The sequence below is a fragment of the Pseudorca crassidens genome, chromosome 11 (assembly GCF_039906515.1).
Source record: "Pseudorca crassidens isolate mPseCra1 chromosome 11, mPseCra1.hap1, whole genome shotgun sequence".
Lineage (NCBI taxonomy): Eukaryota > Metazoa > Chordata > Mammalia > Artiodactyla > Delphinidae > Pseudorca > Pseudorca crassidens.
Genome location: NC_090306.1, coordinates 21,744,139 through 21,768,380, shown reverse-complemented (window position 1 = coordinate 21,768,380; position 24,242 = coordinate 21,744,139). Strand labels below are relative to the sequence as shown.

General features: G+C 40.9%; 1 protein-coding gene across 4 annotated transcripts in view; it reads left to right on the top strand.

The window, feature by feature from the left end:
* Positions 1-24,242, top strand: part of ITPR2 (inositol 1,4,5-trisphosphate receptor type 2) — a 533,444-nt gene that overhangs the window by 33,583 nt on the left and 475,619 nt on the right. For all 4 annotated transcript variants that reach the window (XM_067695972.1, XM_067695968.1, XM_067695971.1 and 1 more), the window contains exon 2: positions 11,967-12,037. In XM_067695972.1, the coding sequence (XP_067552073.1) occupies positions 11,967-12,037 (71 nt within the window). The remainder of the gene's footprint in view (positions 1-11,966; positions 12,038-24,242) is intronic.

Sequence of the window (24,242 nt, the reverse complement as noted above, 5' to 3'; positions counted from 1 at the left end):
TCAAAAGGAATATAATCAATTTCCATTCATTGTAGTGCCTGATTAAATCTAACCTGATTTATTTAAAACATATGCTCGTTTTCTAGTTTGCATATAATTTTCATGTATCCATATAAGGATTGATTTACTGCTTTTCTGCCCAACTTACCAATTCTGGCTCTGAAAATTATTTTAAAACTGTGTGTCATCTGCCTTATGTGCCCATATACCCCCACTTATTTGTTTGGTTTAGACAGTGATTCTGGAATGAGTATTATCTAGTAAATGTGCTGTTGTGTACAAAGCATGGTAACCATGTTTTTAGAGAAGTAAAGTTTTAAAATTAAAAAAAATTGGAGTATAATTGCTTTACAATGTTGTGTTAGTTTCTGCTGTACAACAAAGTGAATCAGCTATATGTATACATATATCCCCACCCTCTTGCATCTCCCTCCCACCCTCCCTATCCCACCCCTCTAGGAGGACACAAAGCACTGAGCTGATCTCCCTGTGCTATGCGCCTGCTTCCCACTAGCTAGCTATTAAAAAATAGTTATCTTTTGTATGAAATCATTCATTTGTCATAATTTATTTATCCATGCTACTATTACTGATGGACATTTGGGTTTTTCCAGTGTTTGCTATCACTCTTGTACATGTCTCCATATGCACATTTGCAAGATTTCTCTAGGGGGCATATCTGTCCAGTTAAAATTTGATTCACATATATTTTTGATTTATATTTATGTATGAAATCTTCAAAGGAGCTAATGAAATCTCCTTATAGATACCTTGGAAGGTCTAATTGTTGAATGATTTTTTTCTTGTCAGTTGCAGTGACCAAATAATTTACAGCTATGACCTTATGAAGAAAAGATAGATATGAAGGAAAACAGATTTTATGTTAGTTGAGTTTCAGTGACAGGTTGAGAATTTTAAGCTATCGCTTAGAATTGCCTGTTTGGCTTAGTTGCTGATTCAGACAGGGGAAAATAAATGCACCCCATTAGCTGCATTTAATTTAGCCCATTAAAGTGCACTGATAGATTGGGTTGAAAGGTGCTATATAAGATATTGTTATTTAGAGCAGGCTATCTTGACCCTTCTCAGGATTTGACATTTTTGATAACTTTCTGAGACATGTCTGGATGGGGAATATTTCCTACCCCTTCTTCCATCTACTATTAGGTAACCATTTGTTAGTTCCAGGTTTTTTTTTTAATGTTTCTGTGATCTACCAAAAATACCATGATTGATTTACTCACTTATTCAAAAAGTGACTCAGTCATTCACTCAATTAATAATTATTTAGCATCTTCCATGTTTGAGGCCTAATACTTAGATTTGGGCATATTATGGTGAGCAGAACAGGAATGCACTGACTCTCATGGAACTTATAATTGTTGGTGCTAGTGAAATATGCTTATATAAGAAATCTTGATGGAGTGTGATAAGTTGTCTTATAGAGGAGAGCCTTGGGTACTCTGGGAAAGCAGGTACTCGTAATCCATTCAAGAAAGTTTGGAGAGCCTTTAAAAAATACAGATTCTTAGACCTTATCCCCAGAAATTTTGTTTTGTTAGATCTGGACCAAAGAAACTTCTTATTATTACCTCCTATATATATACGATTCAGCCAATGAGCCGAATGTGGGAAACATTGTTTATCAGTGAGAAAAATGGGCGGTAATCATGAGAGGGTATTTAAATGACTTAGGGATGGAATAGATGGTTTTCAGAGGATTTCTGTTCTTAGGCCAAAGGTTGATCTTTATATATGTCCCTATTCAATTGTCAATTCTTATTCCTAAGTTGTAAAAGTTAACTGCCCCAGTGGTGGATGGGAAAGCCTGGCTTATCAGTAGTACATACGAAAAAAACTTGGAATCGTTTAGCTGTAAGCCCAATGAATGTCAGAGGTGGGTTTGACTGCCACGGAAGCTACTGCAGTCTTAGGTTGCATAACTGTAAGCGTAGTGTCAGAAAGAAAGAGGTAACGGTCCCCTGACCCCTGCACTTGTTGGGGGCACATCTGGACTCATGTGAATAGCTTCCAGGATCACATTTAAGGGGGATGTTGACACTTGGGTGTATGAAAGGATGTTGAGTTCCTTGGTAAATATCCATATGAGGAAGAACTGGAGAGAAACAGTCTTGTTCATTCCAGAAAAAGAAAACTTAGTCTATGTAGTTCCAGAAGAAAGAACTGAGATCAAAAAGGGAAAGATATTTGGGAAAGCAAGTCTCATTTTTTCGTTGATTTATTTAACAAATGTTTATTAAGTGGCTACTATGTATAACACATTCTAGTGGATGCCAAGGATATAATGGTAAACAAGTTGGATTTAGTTTCTGCCTTCATGGAGTTACAATTTATTGGAAGATCAGACAATTAAGCAAGCGGTCATAAGAAAATGTAAGTACTGGGATGGGAAAAAGACCTATACAACAGATTTCTAATATTAGTACTGGCAGAAAGGTGGTAAGTGGTGAATACTCTGGCCCTGGAGGTATTCAAGAAGATGCTCTTGTAGATATTATAGAAGTTGTGCAGTAAAATCCTGTTTGACATTTAGCATCAGTGATCATATATGTTTTTATAACAGATTCACACTCCTTGTTTCTTTTCTCACCCATTTAATCCTAACCTTCCCTTTCTTCCCTTCTCTCTAAACTCAGCTCCAGTTCTTTAAGTCTGCATGATGAGATGACTTTCTTTATAATTTTCACAGACCTTTGTTTATAAGGGATAGGACAGATTCTTAGAACTGAAGGCACACTTAATTACTGTGTTTTTCTCTGGGTTATCAGATATTTGAGGATAGGCATAAATGTTTACATAAATGCACTGTGACCTGATTGATGGCTTTAGTTTTTCCCATTCCTCTTGGTGGCTAGCCCATGCAGCTGAGGACTCTTCGGGGCATTCTAGGGGAGCCTGCATTTCTGTGGGATTGGCAGGCACTAAGAATATGTAAAATACCCATGGCGCTTTTAATATAATTTTTATGCGCTCTAAATGAGACTATGTGTTTTTTTTTGTTTTTTTACATCTTTATTGGAGTATAATTGCTTTACAATGGTGTGCTAGTTTCTTCTTTATAACAGAGTTATTCAGTTATACATATACATATGTTCCCATATCTCTTCCCTCTTGCGTCTCCCTACCTCCCTCCCTCCCTATCCCACCCCTCTAGGTGGTCACAAAGCACCGAGCTGATATCCCTGTGCTATGTGGCTGCTTCCCAGTAGCTATCTATTTTACGTTTGGTAGTGTATATATGTCCATGCCACTCTCTCACTTTGTCCCAGCTTACCCTTCCCCCTCCCCATATCTTCAAGTCCATTCTCTAGTAGGTCTGTGTCTTTATTCCTGTCTTACCCCTAGGTTCTTCATGACATTTTTTTCCCTAAGATTCCATATATATGTGTTAGCATACGGTATTTGTCTTTCTCTTTATGACTTACTTCACTCTGTATGACAGACTCTAGGTCCAACCACCTCACTACAAATAGCTCAATTTCGTTTCTTTTTATGGCTGAGTAATATTCCATTGTATATATGTGCCACATCTTCTTTATCCATTCATCCGATGATGGACACTTAGGTTGTTTCCATCTCCTGGCTATTGTAAATAGAGCTGCAATGAACATTTTGGTACATGACTCTTGGTGAATTATGGTTTTCTCAGGGTATATGCCCAGTAGTGGGATGGCTGGGTCATATGGTAGTTGTATTTTTAGTTTTTTAAGGAACCTCCATACTGTTCTCCATAGTGGCTGTACCAATTCACATTCCCACCAGCAGTGCAAGAGTGTTCCCTTTTCTCCACACCCTCTCCAGCATTTATTGTTTGTAGATTTTTTTATGATGGCCATTCGGAATGGTGTGAGATGATATCTCATTGTAGTTTTGATTTCCATTTCTCTAATGATTAATGATGTTGAGCATTCTGTCATGTGTTTGTTGGCAGTCTGTATATCTTCTTTGGAGAAATGTCTATTTAGGTCTTCTGCCCATTTTTGGATTGGGTTGTTTGTTTTTTTGTTATTGAGCTGCATGTAAATTTTGGAGATTAATCCTTTGTCAGTTCCTTCATTTCCAAATATTTTCTCCCATTCTGAGGGTTGGCTTTTGGTTTAATTTATGGTTTCCTTTGTTATGCAAAAGCTTTGAAGTTTTATTAGGTCCCATTTGTTTATTTTTGTTTTTATTTCCATTTCTCTAGGAGGTGGGTCAAAAAGGATCTTGCTGTGATTTATGTCATAGAGTGTTCTGCCTATGTTTTCCTCTAAGAGTTTGATAGTTTCTGGCCTTACATTTAGGTCTTTAATTCCATTTTGAGCTTATTTTTGTGTATGGTGTTAGGGAGTGTTCTAATCTCATACTTTTACATGTAGCTGTCCAGTTTTCCCAGCACCACTTATAGAAGAGGCTGTTCTTTCTCCACTGTACATTCCTGCATCCTTTATCAAAGATAAGGTGACCATATGTGCATGGGTTTATCTCTGGGCTTTCTATCCTGTTCCATTGATCTATATTTCTGTTTTTGTGCCAGTACCATATTGTCTTGATCACTGTAGCTTTGTAGTATAGTCTGAAGTCAGGGAGCCTGATTCCTCCAGCTCCGTTTTTCGTTCTCTAGATTGCTTTGGCTATTCGGGGTCATTTGTGTTTCCATACAAATTGTGAAATTTTTTGTTCTAGTTCTGTGAAAAATGCCAGTGGTAGTTTGATAGGGATTGCATTGAATCTGTAGATTGCTTTGGGTAGTAGAGTCATTTTCACAATGTTGATTCTTCCAATCCAAGAACATGGTATATCTCTCCATCTATTTGTATCATCTTTAATTTCTTTCATCAGTGTCCTATAATTTTCTGCATACAGGTCTTTTGTCTCCTTAGGTAGGTTTATTCCTAGTATTTTATTCTTTTTGTTGCAGTGGTAAATGGGTGTGTTTTCTTGATTTCACTTTCAGATTTTTCATCATTAGTGTATAGGAATGCCAGATTTTCTGTGCATTAATTTTGTATGCTGCTACTTTACCAAATTCATTAATTAGCTCTAGTAGTTTTCTGGTAGCATCTTTAGGATTCTCTATGTATAGTATCATGTCATCTGCAAACAGTGACAGTTTTACTTCTTCTTTTCCAATTTGGATTCCTTTTATTTCCTTTTCTTCTCTGATTGCTGTGGCTAAAACTTCCAAAACTATGTTGAATAAGAGTGGTGAGAGTGGGCAAACTTGTCTTGTTCCTGATCTTAGTGGAAATGCTTTCAGTTTTTCACCATTGAGGACAATGTTGGCTGTGGGTTTGTCATCTATGGCCTTTATTATGTTGAGGAAAGTTCCCTCTGTGCCTACTTTCTGGAGGGTTTTTATCATAAATGGGTGTTGAATTTTGTTGAAAGCTTTTTGTGCATCTATTTAGATGACCATATGGTTTTTCTCCTTCAATTGGTTAATATGGTGTATCATATTGATTGATTTGCATATATTGAAGAATCCTTGCATTCCTGGACTAAACCCCACTTGATCATGGTGTATGATCCTTTTATTGTGCTGTTGGATTCTGTTTGCTAGTGGTTTGTTGAGGATTTTTGCATCTATGTTCATCAGTGATATTGGCCTGTAGTTTTCTTTCTTTGTGACATCCTTGTCTGGTTTTGGTATCAGGGTGATGGTGGCTTCGTAGAATGAGTTTGGGAGTGTTCCTCCCTCTGCTATATTTTGGAAGAGTTTGAGAAGGATAGGTGTTAGCTCTTCTCTAAATGTTTGATAGAATTCGCCTGTGAAGCCATTTGGTCCTGGGCTTTTGTTTGTTGGAAGATTTTTAATCACAGTTTCCATTTCAGTGCTTGTGATTGGTGTGTTCATATTTTCTATTACTTCCTGATTCATTCTTGGCATGTTGTGCATTTGTAAGAATTTGTCCATTTCTTTCTGGTTGTCCATTTTATTGGCATAGAGTTGCTTGTAGTAATCTCTCATTGTCTTTTGTATTTCTGCAGTGTCAGTTGTTACTTCTCCTTCTTCATTTCTAATTCTATTGATTTGAGTCTTCTCCCTTTTTTCTTGATGAGTCTGGCTAATGGTTTATCAATTTTGTTTATCTTCTCAAAGAACCAGCTTTTAGTTTTATTGATCTTTGCTATTGTTTCCTTCATTTCTTTTTCATTCATTTCTGATCTGATCTTTATGATTTCTTTCCTTCTGCTAACTTTGGGCGTTTTTGTTCTTCTTTCTCTAATTGCTTTAGGTGCAAGTTTAGGTTGTTTATTCGAGATGTTTCCTGTTTCTTAAGGTAGGATTGTATGGCTATAAACTTCCCTCTCAGAACTGCTTTTGCTGCATCCCATAGGTTTTGGGTTGTCGTGTCTCCATTGTCATTTGTTTCTAGGTATGTTTTGATTTCCTCTTTGATTTCTTCAGTGATCACTTCGTTATTAAGCAGTGTATTGTTTAGCCTCTATGTGTTTGTATTTTTTACAGATCTTTTCCGGTAGTTGATATCTTGTCTCATAGCATTGTGGTCAGAAAAGATACTTGATACAATTTCAATTGTCTTAAATTTACCAAGGCTTGATTTGTGACCCAAGATATGATCTATCCTGGAGAATGTTCCATGAGCACTTGAGAAAAACGTGTATTCTGTTATTTTTGGATGGAATGTCCTATAAATATCAATTAAGTCCATCTTGTTTAATGTATCATTTAAAGCATGTGTTTCCTTATTTATTTTCATTTTGTATGTTCTGTCCATTGGTGAAAGTGGAGTGTTAAAGTCCCCTACTATGAATGTGTTACTGTCGATTTCCCCTTTTACGGCTGTTAGTATTTGCCTTATGTTGAGGTGCTCCTATGTTGGGTGCATAAATAGTTATAATTGTTATATCTTCTTCTTGGGTCGATTCCTTGATCATTATGTAGTGTCCTTCTTTGTCTCTTCTAATAGCCTTTATTTTTAAGTCTATTTTGGCTGATATGAGAATTGATACTCCAGCTGTCTTTGGTTTCCATTTGCATGGAATATCTTTTTCCATCCCCTCACTTTCAGTCTGTATGTGTCTCTAGGTCTGAAGTGGGTCTCTTGCAGACAGCATATATATGGGTCTTGTTTTTGTATCCATTCAACCTGTCTGTGTCTTTTGGTGGGAGCATTTAATCCATTTACATTTAATGTAATTATTGACATGTATGTTCCTATTCCCATTTTTTTAATTGTTTTGGGTTTGTTATTGTAGGTCTTTTCCTTCTGTTGTGTTCCTTCCCTAGAGAAGATCCTTTAGCATTTGTTGTAAAGCTGGTTTGGTGGTGCTGAACTCTCTCAGCTTTTGCTTGTCTGTAAATGTTTTAATTTCTCCATCAAATGTTAATGAGATCCTTGCTGGGTAGAGTAATCTTGGTTGTAGGTGTTTCTCCTTCAGCATTTTAAATATGTCCTGCGAGTCCCTTCTGGCTTGCAGAGTTTCTGCTGAAAGATCAGCTGTTAACCTTATGGGGATTCCCTCGTGTGTTATTTGTTGTTTTTCCCTTGGTGCTTTTTTTTTTTTTTTTTTTTTGTGGTATGCGGACCTCTCACTGCTGTGGCCTCTCCCGCCGCAGAGCACAGGCTCCGGACGCACAGGCCCAGCGGCCACGGCTCACGGGCCCAGCCGCTCTGCGGCATGTGGGATCCTCCTGGACTGGGGCACGAACCTGCGTCCTCTGCATCAGCAGGCAGACTCCCAACCAGTGCGCCACCAGCGAAGCCCCCTTGCTGCTATTAATATGTTTTCTTTGTATTTAATTTTTGACAGTTTGATTAATATGTATCTTGGCGTGTTTCTCCTTGGATTTATCCTGTATGGGACTCTCTGTGCTTCCTGGACTTGATTAAATATTTCCTTTCCCATATTAGGGAAGTTTTCAACTATAATCTCTTCAAATATCTTCTCAGTCCCTTTCTTTTTCTCTTCTTCTTCTGGAACCCCTATAATTCGAATGTTGGTGCGTTTAATGTTGTCCCAGAGGTCTCTGAGTTTGTCCTCGGTTCTTTTCATTCTTTTTTCTTTATTCTGCTCTGCAGTAGTTATTTCCACTATTTTATCTTCCAGGTCACTATCCGTTCTTCTGCCTCAGTTATTCTGCTATTGATCCCTTCTAGAGTATTTTTAATTTCATTTATTGTGTTGTTCATTGTTGCTTGTTTCCTCTTTAGTTCTTCTAGGTCTTTGTTAAATGTTTCTTGCATTTTCTCTATTCTGTTTCCACGATTTTGGATCATCTTTACTATCATTATTCTGAATTATTTTCAGGTAACTGTCTATTTCCTCTTCATTTGTTAGGTCTGGTGGGTTTTTATCTTGCTCCTTCATCTGCTGTGTGTTTTTCTGTCTTCTCATTTTGTTTATCTTACTGTGTTTGGGGTCTCCTTTTTGCAGGCTGCAGGTTGTTTTTGATGTCTGTCCCCAGTGGCTAAAGTTGGTTCAGTGGGTTGTGTAGGCTTCCTGGTGGAGGGGACTTGTGCCTGTGTTCTGGTGGTTGAGGCTGGATCTTGTCTTTCTGGTGGGCAGGTCCACGTCTGGTGGTGTGTTTTTGGGTGTCTGTGGACTTAGTATGATGTTAGGCAGCCTCTCTGCTAATGGGTGGGGTTGTGTTCCTGTCTTGCTAGTTGTTTGGCATAGGATGTCCAGCACTGTAGCTTTCTGGTCGTTGAGTGAAGCTGGGTGTTGGTGTTGAGATGGAGATCTCTGGGAGATTTTCGCCGTTTGATATTACGTGGAGCTGGGAGGTCTCTTGTGGACCAGTGTCTGAAGTTGGCTCTCCCACCTCAGAGGCACAGCAGTGACTCCTGGCTGCAGCACTAAGAGCCTTTCATCCACATGTCTCAGAATAAAAGGGAGAAAAAGTAGAAAGAAAGAAAGAAAGAGGATAAAAGAAAATAAAATATAGTAAGATAAAATAAAATAAAGTTATTAAAATAAAAAATAATTAAGAAAAAATCTTTTAAAAAAGTAAAAACAAAATAAAGAAACAAAAAATCAACCAAAAAACGGACAGAACCCTAGGACAAATGGTGAAAGCAAAGCTATACAGACAAAATGTCACACAGAAGCATACACATACACACAAAAAGAGGAAAAGGGGAAAACATCATAAATCTTGCTCTCAAAGTCCACCTCCTCAATTTGGGATGATCCGTTGTCTATTCATGTATTCCACAGATGCAGGTACATCAAGTTGATTGTGGAGCTTTAATCTGCTGCTCCTGAGGCTGCTGGGAGAGATTTCCATTTCTGTTCTTTGTTCTCACAGCTCCCGGGGTTCAGCTTTGGATTTGGCCCTGCCTTTGCGTGTAGGTCGCTGGAGGGCGTCTGTTCCTCGCTCACATAGGACGGGGTTAAAGGAGCCGCTGATTCGGGGTCTCTGGCTCACTCAGGCAGGGGGCGAGGGAGGGGTACGAATGCGGGGCGAGCGTGCGGCGGCAGAGGCCAGCGGGACGTTGCACCAGCCTGAGGCGCGCCATGCGTTCTCCCGGAGGAGTTGACCCTGGATCCTGGGACCCTGGCAGTGGCGGCCTGCACAGGCTCCCCGGAAGGGAGGTGTGGATAGTGACCTGTGCTCGCACACAGGCTTCTTGGTGGCGGCAGCAGCAGCCTTAGCGTCTCATGCCCGTCTCTGGGGTCCGTGCTGATAGCCGCGGCTCGCGCCCGTCTCTGGAGCTCCTTGAAGCAGCGCTCTTAATCCCCTCTCCTCGCGCACCAGGAAACAAAGAGGGAAGAAAAAGTCTCTTGCCTCTTCAGCAGGTCCAGACTTTTCCCCGGACTCCCTCCCGGCTAGCCGTGGTGCACTAACCCCCTGCAGGCTGTGTTCAGGCGTCCAACCCCAGTCCTCTCCCTGCGCTCCCACCAAAGACCGAGCCTCAGCTCGCAGCCTCCGCCCGCCCCGGCCGGTGAGCAGACAAGCCTCTCGGGCTGGTGAGTGCCGGTCGGCACCGATCCTCTGTGCGGGCATCTCTCGTCGCTTTGCCCTCCGCACCCCTGTTTTTTTTTTTTTTTTGATTATTATGTTTTGAATTCTTAACGTGTCCTAACTAATTAGAAAAGCTGACCTTTCCCTCACAGCATTTTTTAAAATTTAAATACTACGTTTTGACATTCTCAGGACTCTGAGGCTTTCACGTTCAGTGTTACAGCCTGATCGGATATTGTGGAGGTTTGGGTTTGCTTTCTCTTGACCCAATGTGACTTCCTGTTTCTAGGAAAACAATTTTAAAGACTCTTAAAAGGAATTTCTTGCATGCTTGGCAGCTCCTGTAGAAGCACATTTTAGTAAGCCAGTGTGAATGAAGTATATTAAAAAAATCAAAGAAAGAAGCATATTGCTTGATCAAATTAGCATTTTTTTTTGTGGAAATTGGATCTCATAGAAAAATCCAGTGATTTAGGAAGTGGCTGCTTTTGTAACCCAAGAACTAAAAGTTTCATCTTGATTTGTGTAATCATCCTAGTTCAAGGGGACAGTTGGTCACGAATCGGGGTTTACTTTTTGCTGGAGTTAATGCATACTAGTGAGTCCGATTAATATGTTTTTTTTTTTTTAAAAAAACAAAGTCACAACTGGGGCATCTCTCTTCAAACAAGCTCACAAATTTGGAACTAATTCACATGCATTGTCACAATATTCTGGAGAAAACCCCAGTTACTTCCATCACTTAATCAATGGAAAAAATGAACATTAGTGAGTCTTTTGCTAGTCAGATATTACTCTGAGCAGGAGATTCACGCCTCCTGGCTCTCAGGTCAGAGATTCAGCTTCTCTGGGAATTGTCCTAGAAATTGGCTTCTCGTGAATATTTTAATAGGGGTATGTTTTTGTAACTAGATAGGTACTTTATTCATTTGAGTAATGTTTGCTGAGTACTCACTATGTGGTAGGCACCTTTCTAGAGGCAGACAGTATGGTGAGGAATAAGGCAGGGAAAGTCCCTGATTTTATTTATCTTTTAAGCACTTGTATAAGGGCTTACTCTATGCCGGAAACTGTACTAGGTACTTTACAGATGTTAAATCATTTAATCCTCCTAACAATGCTGTGGGGTGGGTACTCTTATCCTTGTTTTGCAGGTGTAAAGAAGGAGGCTCAAAGTCACCTGGCTGGAAAGTGACCGAGCCAGGGTTGAACACAGGAGGAGTGCTCTTTACCGCACTGTGTGGTCATTCTGTAAGCCTGATCTCATAAGCTTACACATTCCTTATAAAAGCAAAACAAAACAACACACACGCACACACACAAGAACATAAAACCTATGGGCAGGGCTTCCCTGGTGGCGCAGTGGTTGAGAGTCCGCCTGCCGATGCAGGGGACGCGGGTTCGTGCCCTGGTCCGGGAAGATCCCACATGCCGCGGAGCGCCTCTGCCCGTGAGCCATGGCCGCTGAGCCTACGCGTCCGGAGACTGTGCTCCGCAACGGGAGAAGCCACAACAGTGAGAGGCCCGCGTACGGCAAAACAAAAACAAAAACAAAAACCTATGAGCAGTCTGACCACTGTTAATGTTTTAGTGTCTCTGTTCCAATCCTCATCATATGTGTCTGTGTAGAGGGGTGTGTGTGTGTGTGTGTGTGTGTGTGTGTGTTTAAATGTATACAATACCTTATTGATTGGTTCCCACTTATTTTCACAACATATTATACATGTTTTGCAGGCCAGTGCTTTTAAAGAATAGAATTGTAACTAGCTCTACAGTGTTCCGTGGTTTGTCTATATCATGATTTCTCTAACCAGTTTCCTACCACTTAACAATGTTTCTTAATTTTGTATTTCATAAACCCTGCTTTAATTCATGTCCTCGTAACCAAATCCTTTTACAAATCCATGACTCTTCAAACATTTCTGAGTGAAGAATGGTATTAAAACTCTGTAAATATTTATGCGGTATCCACGTGCAGTCAGCGCTTTGTGAATATGACGATGTCAACATGTGAACATGCTTTTCCTTCCAGGCTAGTGGATGACAGATGTGTGGTGCACCCAGAGGCGGGGGACCTCGCCAACCCTCCCAAGAAGTTCCGAGGTAAGAAAGAGATGCTTACTTTATATTATGTGATCCAACTGGGGATACTTTTGTGTCTTAAAATAAGGAATGTTAGAACTTTATTCAGCGTGAAACTTTCAAATAGAAATATGTCCACTGAAAATTCTTTCAAAAATATCCCCATCATTTTTCTTCTTTTACACGTTGAAGGGTTGATACTGAAAGAATAGTTTCAAGTTTTGTTTTGCTGGACAATAGTCTGTGTGTTGAAAGGAAATCTTGGTAATTAACTGTGAGAGGCCACTTTTCAAACCAGTAAATACGGCCGAATGATACGTGTTTATATATTTCCGTGTGAGTTGTACTATAAATGTTAGTGTTTCATTATCAACTCTTTAATTTATCTTTGTAAAATCTCCAGGATGGTGACGCTGATGTGTTAGCTTAGCTTTTAAAATGTCACTTTGGCTGGTATCTAATAACTACCAATTGTCTTAGAACTCCCTTGTAGGTATAATTTTAGAGACAGCATCATACTGTCAACTGAGAAATTGTTCATAGTAGGAGACTGATTATAACTGTTACAAGAGAAGGATTAATGGAACTTGCAGAGAATCATAGACAACTAAAACCAGTAATTAAGAGCTTGTGCAAATCAATTTCATAGTTTGTGTATACTTATAATAATAATTTAAAAACAGCATTCATTTTGAACATACTATGTAAGCATTCCTCCTCACAATGATGAAAAGCAGGTTTAATAAGGGATACAGATCTAGAGAGAGAGTCAAAGGGATTTGCTAGAGCCCCAGACCCAACTCGGGATGTGTTCTCCCTGCAGTGGGGAAGGGAGATGCCTAATGTTTGGTACATGTTTCCCACGTTTCACTTTCTGTGATAGGCACTTTCTACACAGTTCTTATAATAATATGCAAGAATATTGCATTTTCATCTTGCAGAGAGAGTGACGAGGACAGTAAATGTCCTTTGAGTGGAATTGGTCACTTAAAAAAAATTAATAAATTAATTAATTAATTTTTGGCTGTGTTGGGTCTTTGTTGCTGCACATGGGCTTTCTCTAGTTGCAGCAAGCGGGGGCTACTTTTCGTTGCGGTACATAAGCTTCTCATTGCGGTGGCCTCTCTTGTTGCAGAGCACGGGCTCTAGGTGCACGGGCTTCAGTAGTTGTGGCGTGTGGGCTCAGTAGTTGTGGCTCATGGGCTCTAGAGCGCAGGCTCAGTAGTTGTAGCGCATGGGCTTAGTTGCTCCGCAGCATGTGGGATCTTCCCGGACCAGGGCTCGAACCCGTGTCCCCTGCACTGGCAGGTGGATTCTTAACCACTGCACCACGAGGGAAGTCCCAAAATTGGTCACTTTGAATAAGTGATCCAGATGTCTCCCCAGGTGGAGAAATTAGCAGAAAGAAGGCTGTGGGAGATACACCACCCATTAGAAGCACCCGTAACAGTGCTCAGTGGGGACACTCCCCCAGCCCTGGGCATGTGAGGTGTTCTCAACTATACACAGTTCCCACCGAGGATGGACTCACAGTAGAACTACATGAAGGAGAGTCAGCAGTTGTGGCAAACAAGATGCGAAGTGCTCCGGAACACCTTGCCAGACGCTGTGCAGTAAGTGTGTGGAAATGATTTCAGAGACAGAAGAGGCTAGAGGAGCCTAATGGAAGAATGGGCAATATGAAAAGGAAGATATAAGTTCTAAAGAGCGTGAACTAGCTATTATATAAAAATGAGGAGACAGTGTTATAGAAAAGAGAGCTGAGGAAATTACCCAGAATGCAGTGCAGAGGAAAGTTTGAACAAGTCATTAAAAGCTTGGAGGAGGGACTGAGAAGATCCAGCAGCATCTAATCGAATTCTAGAAGGAGAGGCTGGAGCGCATGAGGATGAGGCAACATGTAAAGAGATAGGGGCGAGAACCTTCCTAAATTGTAGAAAACCACTGTTCCTCAGGTGGAAGAGACACACTGAGTTCAGAGTAGGGATGATAAGCAAATCGAGATCCACAGACACTCCTTTGTGCACTGTAGGATGATAAAGATAAAAAGTTTCAAAAGCGAACTGGGACAACAAATCAGCATTTGTAACAGAAAAAAGCTTGGGGTCCGGGTTTTAACTGCACTTTCGCTGGCTGTGTCATCTTAAGTAGGTCACCCAGCCACTTAGCGTCTCAGAGGACATCTGTCATTGGCTGCTGAGACCAGGGCTGTATAAAAACAAGAATAATCTTACCACACAAGGCTTTGTGAGGCTTGGAATCTTTCCAGAGAATAAATGTAGAAGTGTTTTAAGTCATTATACAAATGGTAGCTAACTTATAATAGGCATAATGTATTTCCATTAAACATATTTGACTCTGCTCTTGCATTATAACCTCTTCAAGGGAAGGATTTTATTTATTTATTTTTTGTGTGTGTTTCCCAGGCACAGAGGTTTGCCCATAGTAGACATCCAAAAAAAAAAAAAAAAAAAAGGCATTAGATGCTTGTGGGTGGGAGACCCAAACTTTCCCTGGGATCGTGTGAAACAGCTTGGTTCCCAGGGGTGCTTCACAGCCACGAGCTTGGGTAGCCTTATTCCTCTGTCAGTCAGGGGAGGTTAATCTGTCAAAGATAAACCTTCAGGTTTTGTGGCTGCCTTTTTTCTTTTAGATATTTGACTGTATCTGAGGGAACTCTGCGGTAACAGCTCTGTACCCAGTAGGTAATAATACACAGATACTTGGTGTCATATGATTCAGCGGGCGCTGGTTCAAAGTATGAATCACTCAGGTGCTCCGTCCGCCCCTGGAAGGCTGGCTTTTCCTGTAATCTAATACTTTAGGTCATTGTCCTTGCTAGTTTACTCTCATTTTCTACCTCTAGTTTAAGACTAAGCCATTTGTCTCACTCCACTCATCATTGGAGAAGGAGGGTATCTTCCTGTTGGAGATTCAAGGTTCCCTTTTATCTTAAAGCTCCGACTCTTCTCTGATTCTTGGAAGCCCATCCTAACGGAGCCCCGGAGGAGGATTCCCTGAGAGGGGCTTGTCTCTGCCCTGACCTTCACACTGCTCGGCAGCTGTAAGCAAACCTTGTTTTCCCCAATGCTGTATCCTTTCTCATACCTTGTGTTTTTGCAGCTTCACTCTTCTCTTCCTGAGTGTATTTCTCCTGTTCCCTTTGGCTGTAAAAGCCATCACTTTTTCATAGATTTGCCTTCCAAGATCACCACTCCTGCATTTCCAGACTCCTCTGCTAGGTTTCCAGAGCCACCCTCCTTTCTTGTTACTTTTCAGATAATGTGAAGAAACTATAGTGTATCAGAAACTATAGTACAGCTGCCCCTCAATTCCTCTTGCCTTAGCCAAACGATGTTCTGAAATTAATTTGAAAAGATTTTTATTTTTCATACTCACTTTATGATTTGTTCAAGTGAATCATAAAATCTTAGAGCTTTAGCCAATTAAAAGTAAATCTAGTACAGTTCCCCACTTTTTTGAATGAGGCGCCAGAGTTTGAAAGAGGTTAACATGTCTCCTCAATACACAAAATTGTACGAGAAGTGCTCCTTTGACTGTGTCATACTGCCTCTCATGAACAGAGGAAATGAAGTTTTAACAAACAAACAACTTCCCAAGGGTTATTTAAAACCTGGCGGATGGAGAGCTATTTTCAGTAGAAACCACCCAATCGGAATAGTATTAACCGAAGCATATTGGCTTTCTCTTAAGTGAGTGCAAAATTATTTTCATGATCAAATATTCTCTCATTTTTAAAGATCAACTTTAAACTTTGGAATACATTTTTATTTATTTATTTATAAATATTTATTTATTTTATTTATTTATTGTGGCTGCGCTGGGTCTTATTTGAGGCCTGCAGCCTTCTTAGTTGTGGCATGCATGTGGGATCTAGTTTCCCGACCAGGGATCGAACCTAGGCCCCCTGCATTGGGAGTGTGCAGTCTTACCCACTGGACCACCAGGGAGGTCCCTGGAATACAGTTAGATGTAAGAGGAGTCGTGAAGGTAGTATAGAAACTTCCCTTCCATCCAGTTTCCCCTGTGTTAGCATCTTACATAACCATGGTACATTTGTCAAAACCAAGAAATTACCATTTGTACATTCCTATTGACTAAATTCCAGGCTTCCTTCGCATGTCACCAGTTTTCCATTGTCCTTTCCCCATCATCCCATCCAGGATCCCACGTGCCGTTAGTCATCATGGCTCCTTAGTCTCCTCTGGCCTGTGACACTTGCTTAGTCTTTCCTTGTATTTTTTCTATGACCTTGATACTTTTGAAGGGTACTGGCCGGGTATTTTGTAGAATGTCCCTTGGTTTCGGTCTGGCTGATGTTTTTGTCATGATTAGAGTGGGGCTTAGGTTTTGAGAAGGAATGGCACTGAGGTTAACTGCCCTTCTCCTTGCCTTGTACAGGGGCACATATTATCAACACGATTCATCAGTGGTCCTGTTTTTTGATATACAATTTAACCCTCTTCCCCCACACTAAATTATAGCAGTCATTTTTGTTGACTTTATATTCTTTTCATTTTTCTTTTTTTTCTCCTAGTTCTTTTATGCACGTACATCTCCCCCTGTTCTCTAGAAAACCCTGGTGTAGATTTTTCCAAAAGTTTGTGTGTATTAATACATGTGCAGTTTCTATTAGGAGGAGAAACTGATCTAAATCAAAACAAGGGAGGTTTGTGTGTCCTTTTATTACCATCAGGGTGATAAAACACAGAAGTAATGCAGAAGCCCGGTGGCCACTCCGCAGGAGGGCTGAGGAAAGCAGAGACAACTCCTTTTCTTGGTTGATTAGATAGTTCACAGCCTTGGGCCATTTGGTCTTGAAATTTCCAACTCTGAGACTCTGTGGTCATTTGACACGTGACTGTTTCCTAATCCGCTAACCCTACCAAGTGGCTGCTTCTGGAAAGCAAAAAGTCATTCTGAGGCAATAAGTTAGAATGCTTCAGGAGCTAAAACAGAGACTTTCTCTGCTGTGCGGTGCCACACGAAAGCAGGTAGTGAGTTTCAGGGACTTGGGAGAACACTGACAAGACCATTTCTTTAACTCAGTTCCTTCTCTGCATATAATTCCGGGAAGTTGTCTTGAAGGCTGGCACTCTTACCTTTTGGCTCTACTCATGGAGGTTATACACTTAAAAGCATCTGTGAAAAAGCCATCCAGCTAGGTAGTAGCTTCGACTTTTTATGTAGTTGAACATGTCAGTCTTGTCTAGCACAGTAGTCCTCTGGTATGAGCCAATTATAAATACTTCCTCTACCAGCTTAACAATTGCTTTATTGTATTTCTTCAGATTTGATGTTAGTGTAAATTTTTTGGGATGAAGACTGAAACTGTTTCAGGTTTGAAGTCACTACCATTTATCGAGCATTTAATACATGCTACACTGGGCTCAGGGCTTCCTGTGCATTAATGTTTAGTCATCACAATAACCCTATAAAGTAGAAATTGTTGCTATCCCAATTTTGCAGTTGGACAGTTCAGTATAAAGAAAGTATACAACCGTTTTAAGGTCGCTGAGCTTATTAGTGGTAGAGTTGGGAGTCAAAACGAGTTTGTCTGACTCCAGAGCTGTTTGTTTTGAACCACTATACCATACTGTCTATTGAATAATGCCCTCCGGTAAATTCTACCTGTTGGTCCAGTAAAGCCACACAGATTCCATCTAATCCCTCTTCCACACAGTGGAGCTTTAAGTATTTATTTAGAACGATTATATTCCTGTAGGTCTTTTCTTCTACCGTCTTAATTAAAAAAAATTCTTTCACCTGTTGCCAGCTACAGATTCTTCAGTGATTTCTCTAGTCTTCATCGCACTGCTGTGTTTGGTTTCTGGTTAGGCTCCTGTTTGTCAAATTAATTCTTAGCGGTGTAGAAAGAACTGAACATAGTACATTTGGGTGCAGTCTGATGAGACTCTCCCTCTTTTTTGGATGCCACACTTGCAGCCCAAGAGTCCTGAGTAGGACTCCCTAACTCAGCTGTTAGTCAACCCAAACTCCTGAGGCTTTTTCATTCGCATCTCTGGACCCTTGTTTCCCTCCTCGTGTGCTGCATAATTGGTATTTTGGAACCAAGCGGAGAATTGGCTACTTTCATCTTTTTAGCATTGGTCATTGTTCTAACCTGCCAAGCTTCCTCTTTCTCTCTCCCTTTTTCGATCTTAACTCTCATCCACGTTATTTATTCAAATGCCCAGCCTCATGACATCTTGAAATTTAAGTGGATAAAAGGGATATATGTGGGCTTTCCTGGTGGCGTAGTGGTTGAGAGTCCGCCTGCCGATGCAGGGGACGCGGGTTCGTGGCCCGGTCTGGGAGGATCCCACATGCTGCGGAGCGGCTGGGCCCATGAGCCATGGCCGCTGAGCCTGCGCGTCCAGAGCCTGTGCTCCGTAACGGGAGAGGCTGCAGCAGTGAGAGGCCCGCGTACCGCAAAAAAAAAAAAAAGAAAAAAGGATATATGTGATACTCTCCTTTCATGTGTTCTTCTAGTGTGATTGGATATATCTGAAGAGAAATAGATTAGGACTGTGTTAGTTGGAGCATCTACACATTCGACCCTGGAAGATGTGGATGGAGCGAATTACTTTGGGAGGTGGTCCTGGGAAGCGTGAGTGAGGGAGTGAAGGAGAGTCAGCCTCATGGAATGAAAGTCAGTAAAGTGTGAATAAGCCCCGCCACTGTGGCAGCTGGAACTCAGTCCTGCAGGGCCCTGGGAGAAACTACGAGGAACGTGCTTCAGAATCTCCTACCCAAGGGCGGAAAGGCTGGGACCAGCTTCCATCCTCTGTGGGTTGAGTTGTCACCCCCTCCCACACAGACATCTGGACTGCTGCTGCTTGCAGCTGAGCAAGTTCTTCAAGTGTCAGGGAAGCCCTCATGAGGACAAGAGGAGAGATGCGGGAGCTTAAGCTTGGAACCTGCCCACAGGCTGGGATCCACTGTGGTGTCAGTGAACTTGGGCCCGAGGACGCGGTCACAGTACTGTGCGTGCTCAGAATTTGCACTCGTTTCTTTAGTTGAAAGACCTGCAATTAGACTGCCAAGTGTTTGAGGGCAAGACTGTGTTCTGTTGAATTCCCAAGATCAAGAACAGTGTTTTCAATATCACTGGGGCTGACTTAATTTTTGTTGAATTAATAAATAAATGTTTTTCTAGAAAAAAATTACAATTCTTAAAGGCAACATAATTTCAGTTTTTTTGTCACATGCTTTTTTTGGCAGTCTTAATACTACCCAGCATGTAACATAGTTGTTAGCTGATTACTTCATTTATGAGAAGGCAATGTATAGACCTGTTATAGTATTACAGTTTTGTATTCTAGGCCTCTAAATTTCAGCTTATTGGTGTTAAATGTGCATTCTAACATATAAATCTGTAGTGTGAATAGCAGAAGAGGAAAACTTCTACATGCGTTAAGTGAAGTTCTTTTAGGTTGTAGTGTTTTGTGGTTTGCTGCTACTCAGAGAAGTTTAGAAAATTGCAGTGGATTTCCAAGACAGAAGTTACAAAATTTATTAACAAATGTCTTTAAAACTCTCCAGTTCAATGTTATTGCTGTGTTGATTCTATGTATTTATGGTAATCATATTAAGAACCTTCCACAGCTTATTATTAAACTCTTAAGTGGCAGTGGAAATGGGGTAATAAGTTTATTCTTTTCAGTGAGGTTTCAGAGAAGGCCCAAAGGATGAAATGAAAACAGATTGCTTTGCTTCTTTGCTTCTTCTGTTGAAGCTAGTCAGGGTTGTAAAAGGGCTTGTACTTTAAAATACCTTAGTCTCTATTGGAGGGGAGTTGCTGTGGTTTTGAATGGTCAAATAAGACTACCTTGGAAATCTAATCACCTGCTGTTTAGGGCTGCCCTCATACAATTAATTGAATATCTAAACTATATATGTGCTGTATGAACTTTGATTGATTTGTGGCTTTGACTTGTGAAGTTTAATGTTCTTCTTGAAGAGTGAAAAGTAATGGGCAGAAAATTAACACTTGTGATGTACGTGGTTTAGTGGTGTTAGAACAACTCCCTTGCTTACTGATCGTGTATCCACGGGCCGATTTTCCTGAGCTGGGGGCTCGTGTGTTAAAATCTCCCTTCTAATGTTGCGTATGAAATTAAATATGTGTCTAAATTTTTTGCAAGTACTGAATAAATGCCTTTTGTCTGTGAACACTTTAACTTCATAACCAAGATGGCTCTTTCTAAGAATAGAAAGTCCTAAATATTGGAATTCTTAACTTTGAGTGCTTTTGATGGCCTTTATCCATGTTACCTTACTTAATTCTTAATAGCCCCATTTTACAAATTTGGAAACCACACTGTGGAGAAGTAAAGTTAACATGCTCAACGTCTCACAGTTGGTAGGTGGCGAGGCGGGCTTATTTGAAGCTGGCGTTTTCACACTGTAAGATCTTGATAAATTTAGTAGAGATTTATTGGTTATCCACTCTGTGCAGTGCAGTGTGTGAACTAGTTACTAAGGTTCAAATGAATCATAAACGAATGCTGCTCTCAAGGAATTTATAATCTACTGAGGGAGGTAAGATATGTTTATAAATAATTGCAACCCAAGGTAGACAATGATAAGGGCTAAATAAAAAGTTGTGGTAAAGGTTTGGTGGGAGGATGGAGATTTTAATTTCCTGTTTTGAGAGATGAGAAAAGCTTCTTAATTAAGATGGCAATTGACCTGTAACTTGAAAGATTGGTGCCTGCAGGGAAGGGACATCTAGGCTTTTCAGGCCTAGTATTCACCTTTTCATGAAAGTAGCTCCTAGGGTAATGATTGGTACGCAGAGTTAAATTGCATTTCCCTTTTAAACAGTAACAGAATGTTTGGTAGTTTTTCAAGTACAATACTGAGATGAAAGTGCCAAGCCATTACCCCAATAAATTTGGTCTTCTGCAGGAGATAGACAAGTAAAGCAGTGATAACTAAATGTGACCAGGGCTACTCTGTTACCACTGAGGCTAATCACTGACATTTATTTAGTCCTTACTATATGTCAGGTGATGTCTGCAATGCTTTACATTCTATTAATCCATTTAATCCTTAAGCAACCCTAGGTGGTATGTATTTTTATTTTTTTATTTTTTTGCGGTACGCGGGCCTCTCACTGTCGTGGCCTCTCCCGTTGTGGAGCACAGGCTCCGGACGCACAGGCTCGGCGGCCATGGCTCATGGGCCCAGCCGCTCCGCGGCATGTGGGATCTTCCCGGACTGGGTCACGAACCCGTGTCCCCTGCATCGGCAGGTGGACTCTCAACCACTGCGCCACCAGGGAAGCCCAGTGGTATGTATTTTTATTAAGATATTATTATTAGCTGCATGTACTAGATAAGGCGCTGTAACAGAAATAAAACAACAACAACAAAAACCAATGGCTTATATAAGATAGAAGTTTATTTCACTTAATAGCGCCTAGATGAGTAATCCAGAACCATCTTGCCACTCTACTCTCTTCAACATGTGGTTTCCAAAGTTGCTTCAATAGTTACTACTTCTCAGTAAGTAGAAAGGGAGCAAGAGGAATCCAGGGCAAGTAGCTTCTTCTTTAAGGAGGACTTCTGGAATTGCGTATATTACTCCTACTCATATGTCATAGTCACATAGTATATTGGGTTGAATGGCTGTCTGCCGAAAGGTAAGTCCATGTCCTAACACCTAGACGCTGTGAATGTTACTTTCATAGGAAAAAGAGACTTTGCAAATGTAATTAAGTTAAGGATCTTGAAATGAGATCACCCTTGATTACCCAGGTGGGCCCCAGATCCAATGACAAATGACATTATAAGAGACAAAAGAGGGGGAGACACACACATAGAGGAGAGGCCTTGTGAAGACAGAGACAGAGAATGGAGTTATGTGGCCACAAGCCAAGGAACACCAGGAGCCACCAGAAGCTGGAAGAGGCAAGAGAGGATTCTCTCCTAGAGCCTTCAGAGGGAACACGGCCCTGCCGGCACCTTGACTTTGGACTTCGGTCTTTGAGAACTACAGGAGAATAAATGTCTGTTGTTTCAAGCCACCAAGTTTGGTGATTTGTTACGGCAGCCACGGGAAACTCATACACATAGTTACATCTGCTGCAAGAAGGCTGAGGAATGTGATGGTTAGTGGGCTGGCCATGTGCCTACCTAGAATTCAGGAGTTCTGTCATCTAAAGGAAGAAGAGAATGGATACTGGAGGGTGGAGGGAAGGGTAGCATTCTCTGCCACATCCCATTCTATTGAGGAAATTGAGGTACAATACAATGAAGTTAAGTAACTTGACCAAGGTCATATAACTAGTAAGAAGCAAAGGATTGGTTGAAATCCAGACACTTAACCGCTAATTATACTGTCTTAAGTCCCAAAGGGCTGTGGAAGTAAGAGAAGAGGATTATAATTGCCTTGGGAGTTTAGAAGAAGCACGGAGGTGAGCTGGAGCTATGGAAGAATGGGCAGTTGTTAATCCGGTGGAAAGGAGAGGGTTGGGGAGGAATAGGCACAGGGGTGTGGAGTAGCATGACCCATTTGTGGTTGTGGCTTTTAGGAATGTTAAAAGCTGAGGAGAATGTGGAAGAGTGGCGGAGGTGAGCTTGGAGGAGAGTCCAGATGCCCAATGGTCTTGTATGCTGAGGCAGTTAATTTTTATGTCAAAGATAGTGGAGCACAATTAAAGACTTTTAAGCTGGGCTATGACATGATCAGAATTGAAATTTTGAAAGATGATTTTCTTATATGGAGAGACGGAAAATGTAGGATGGGATGTCAACTAAGAGACTGTTAAAAAAGTTCAGAATATGATAAGGGACTAAGTAGCTAGAAATTTAACTATATTAGGAATTGATGACTCCTTGTATGTGGGAGTGTGGTGGAAGGTCGAGGTGAGGGAGAGGACGCATCCTAGAATTCCCCCAGGTGTCAGATTTGGGCAATGTGGTAGGTATTAGTAGCACTTATTGAGATATGGAATATAAAACAAACTACTTGATAGGGGAGGATAATTATGTTAGTTCTGTATTATTATGTAACAAAACCCCCCAAACTGAGTGGCTTTCTGAGCATTCATTTACTTAACTGATGAATCTGCGGGTTTGCTTGTAGATTCTTTTCTTCTGAGCTGGCTTGGCTGACCTCTGATGAGCTTTTGCTCATGTATCTGGGGTCAGCTGGCAGCTGGATGTCTGGGTTGGCTTCATTCACGTGTCTGCCTGTGGATAGGTTGTTGATTGGGGTGGCTGGGCCATGTGTCTCTCACTATTTGGCAGGCTAGCTCACATTCTTCCCTAGGGAGAGCGTGAGAACAGCAAGAAAGCGCAACCCCCCAATGCTCAAGTGCTATTCAAACCTCTGTGTCACATTTGCTAATGTTATATGGCTAAGTTCAGAGGCAAAAAGTGGAGAAATTGACTTCGTCTTTTGATGGGAGTACCTGCAAAGTCACCTGCAAAAGGACATGCATACAGGGATGAGAAGAATTTATGGCTGTTTGCAGTTTACCACAGTAATGAACTTGGTTCTGGCATCCTTTCTGCCAGAGGAGAATATCTAAGAGATTTCCTGATATGTTAATTTGGAGGCTCAGGAGAGAAATCCAGATGGAAAATTCAGATTTGAAATTTAATAGCATGTAGATAGAATTTAAAACTGTGAGAGTGAGAAGAAAAGAGTACCCTAGATGGAATCCCTGGGAACACCAACATTTAAGGTGCCGCCCTAAAAACAGCAATATCAAGAGCCACAATGAAGTACCTCTACAAAAATGGCTGAAATAAAAATGCTGACAATATCAAGTGTTGACAAGGATGCAGATCAACTAGGACTCTCATATGTTGCTGGTGGTGGACCAAATGCTACAGCCATTTTGGAAAAGAGTTTGGCAGTTTCTTATAAAGTGAAATATACACATACCATATGAGCCCTAAATCTCACTCTTAAATATTTACCAAAAGCAATGAAAACTTAAGTTCACACAAAGATCTGTTCCTCAATGTTAACAGCAAAAACTGGAAACAGTTAAAAAATATCTTTCAATTGGTGAATGGATAAACAATACATGCAGTGGAATACCACTCTGCAGTAAAAAGGAGTGAACCATGGATACACCCAACAACACCGATGAATCTCAAAAACGTGATACTAGGTGAGAGAAGCCAGTCTCCAAGGGCTGCATAACGTATGACTCCATTTATATAGCATTCTGGAAAAGGCTGAG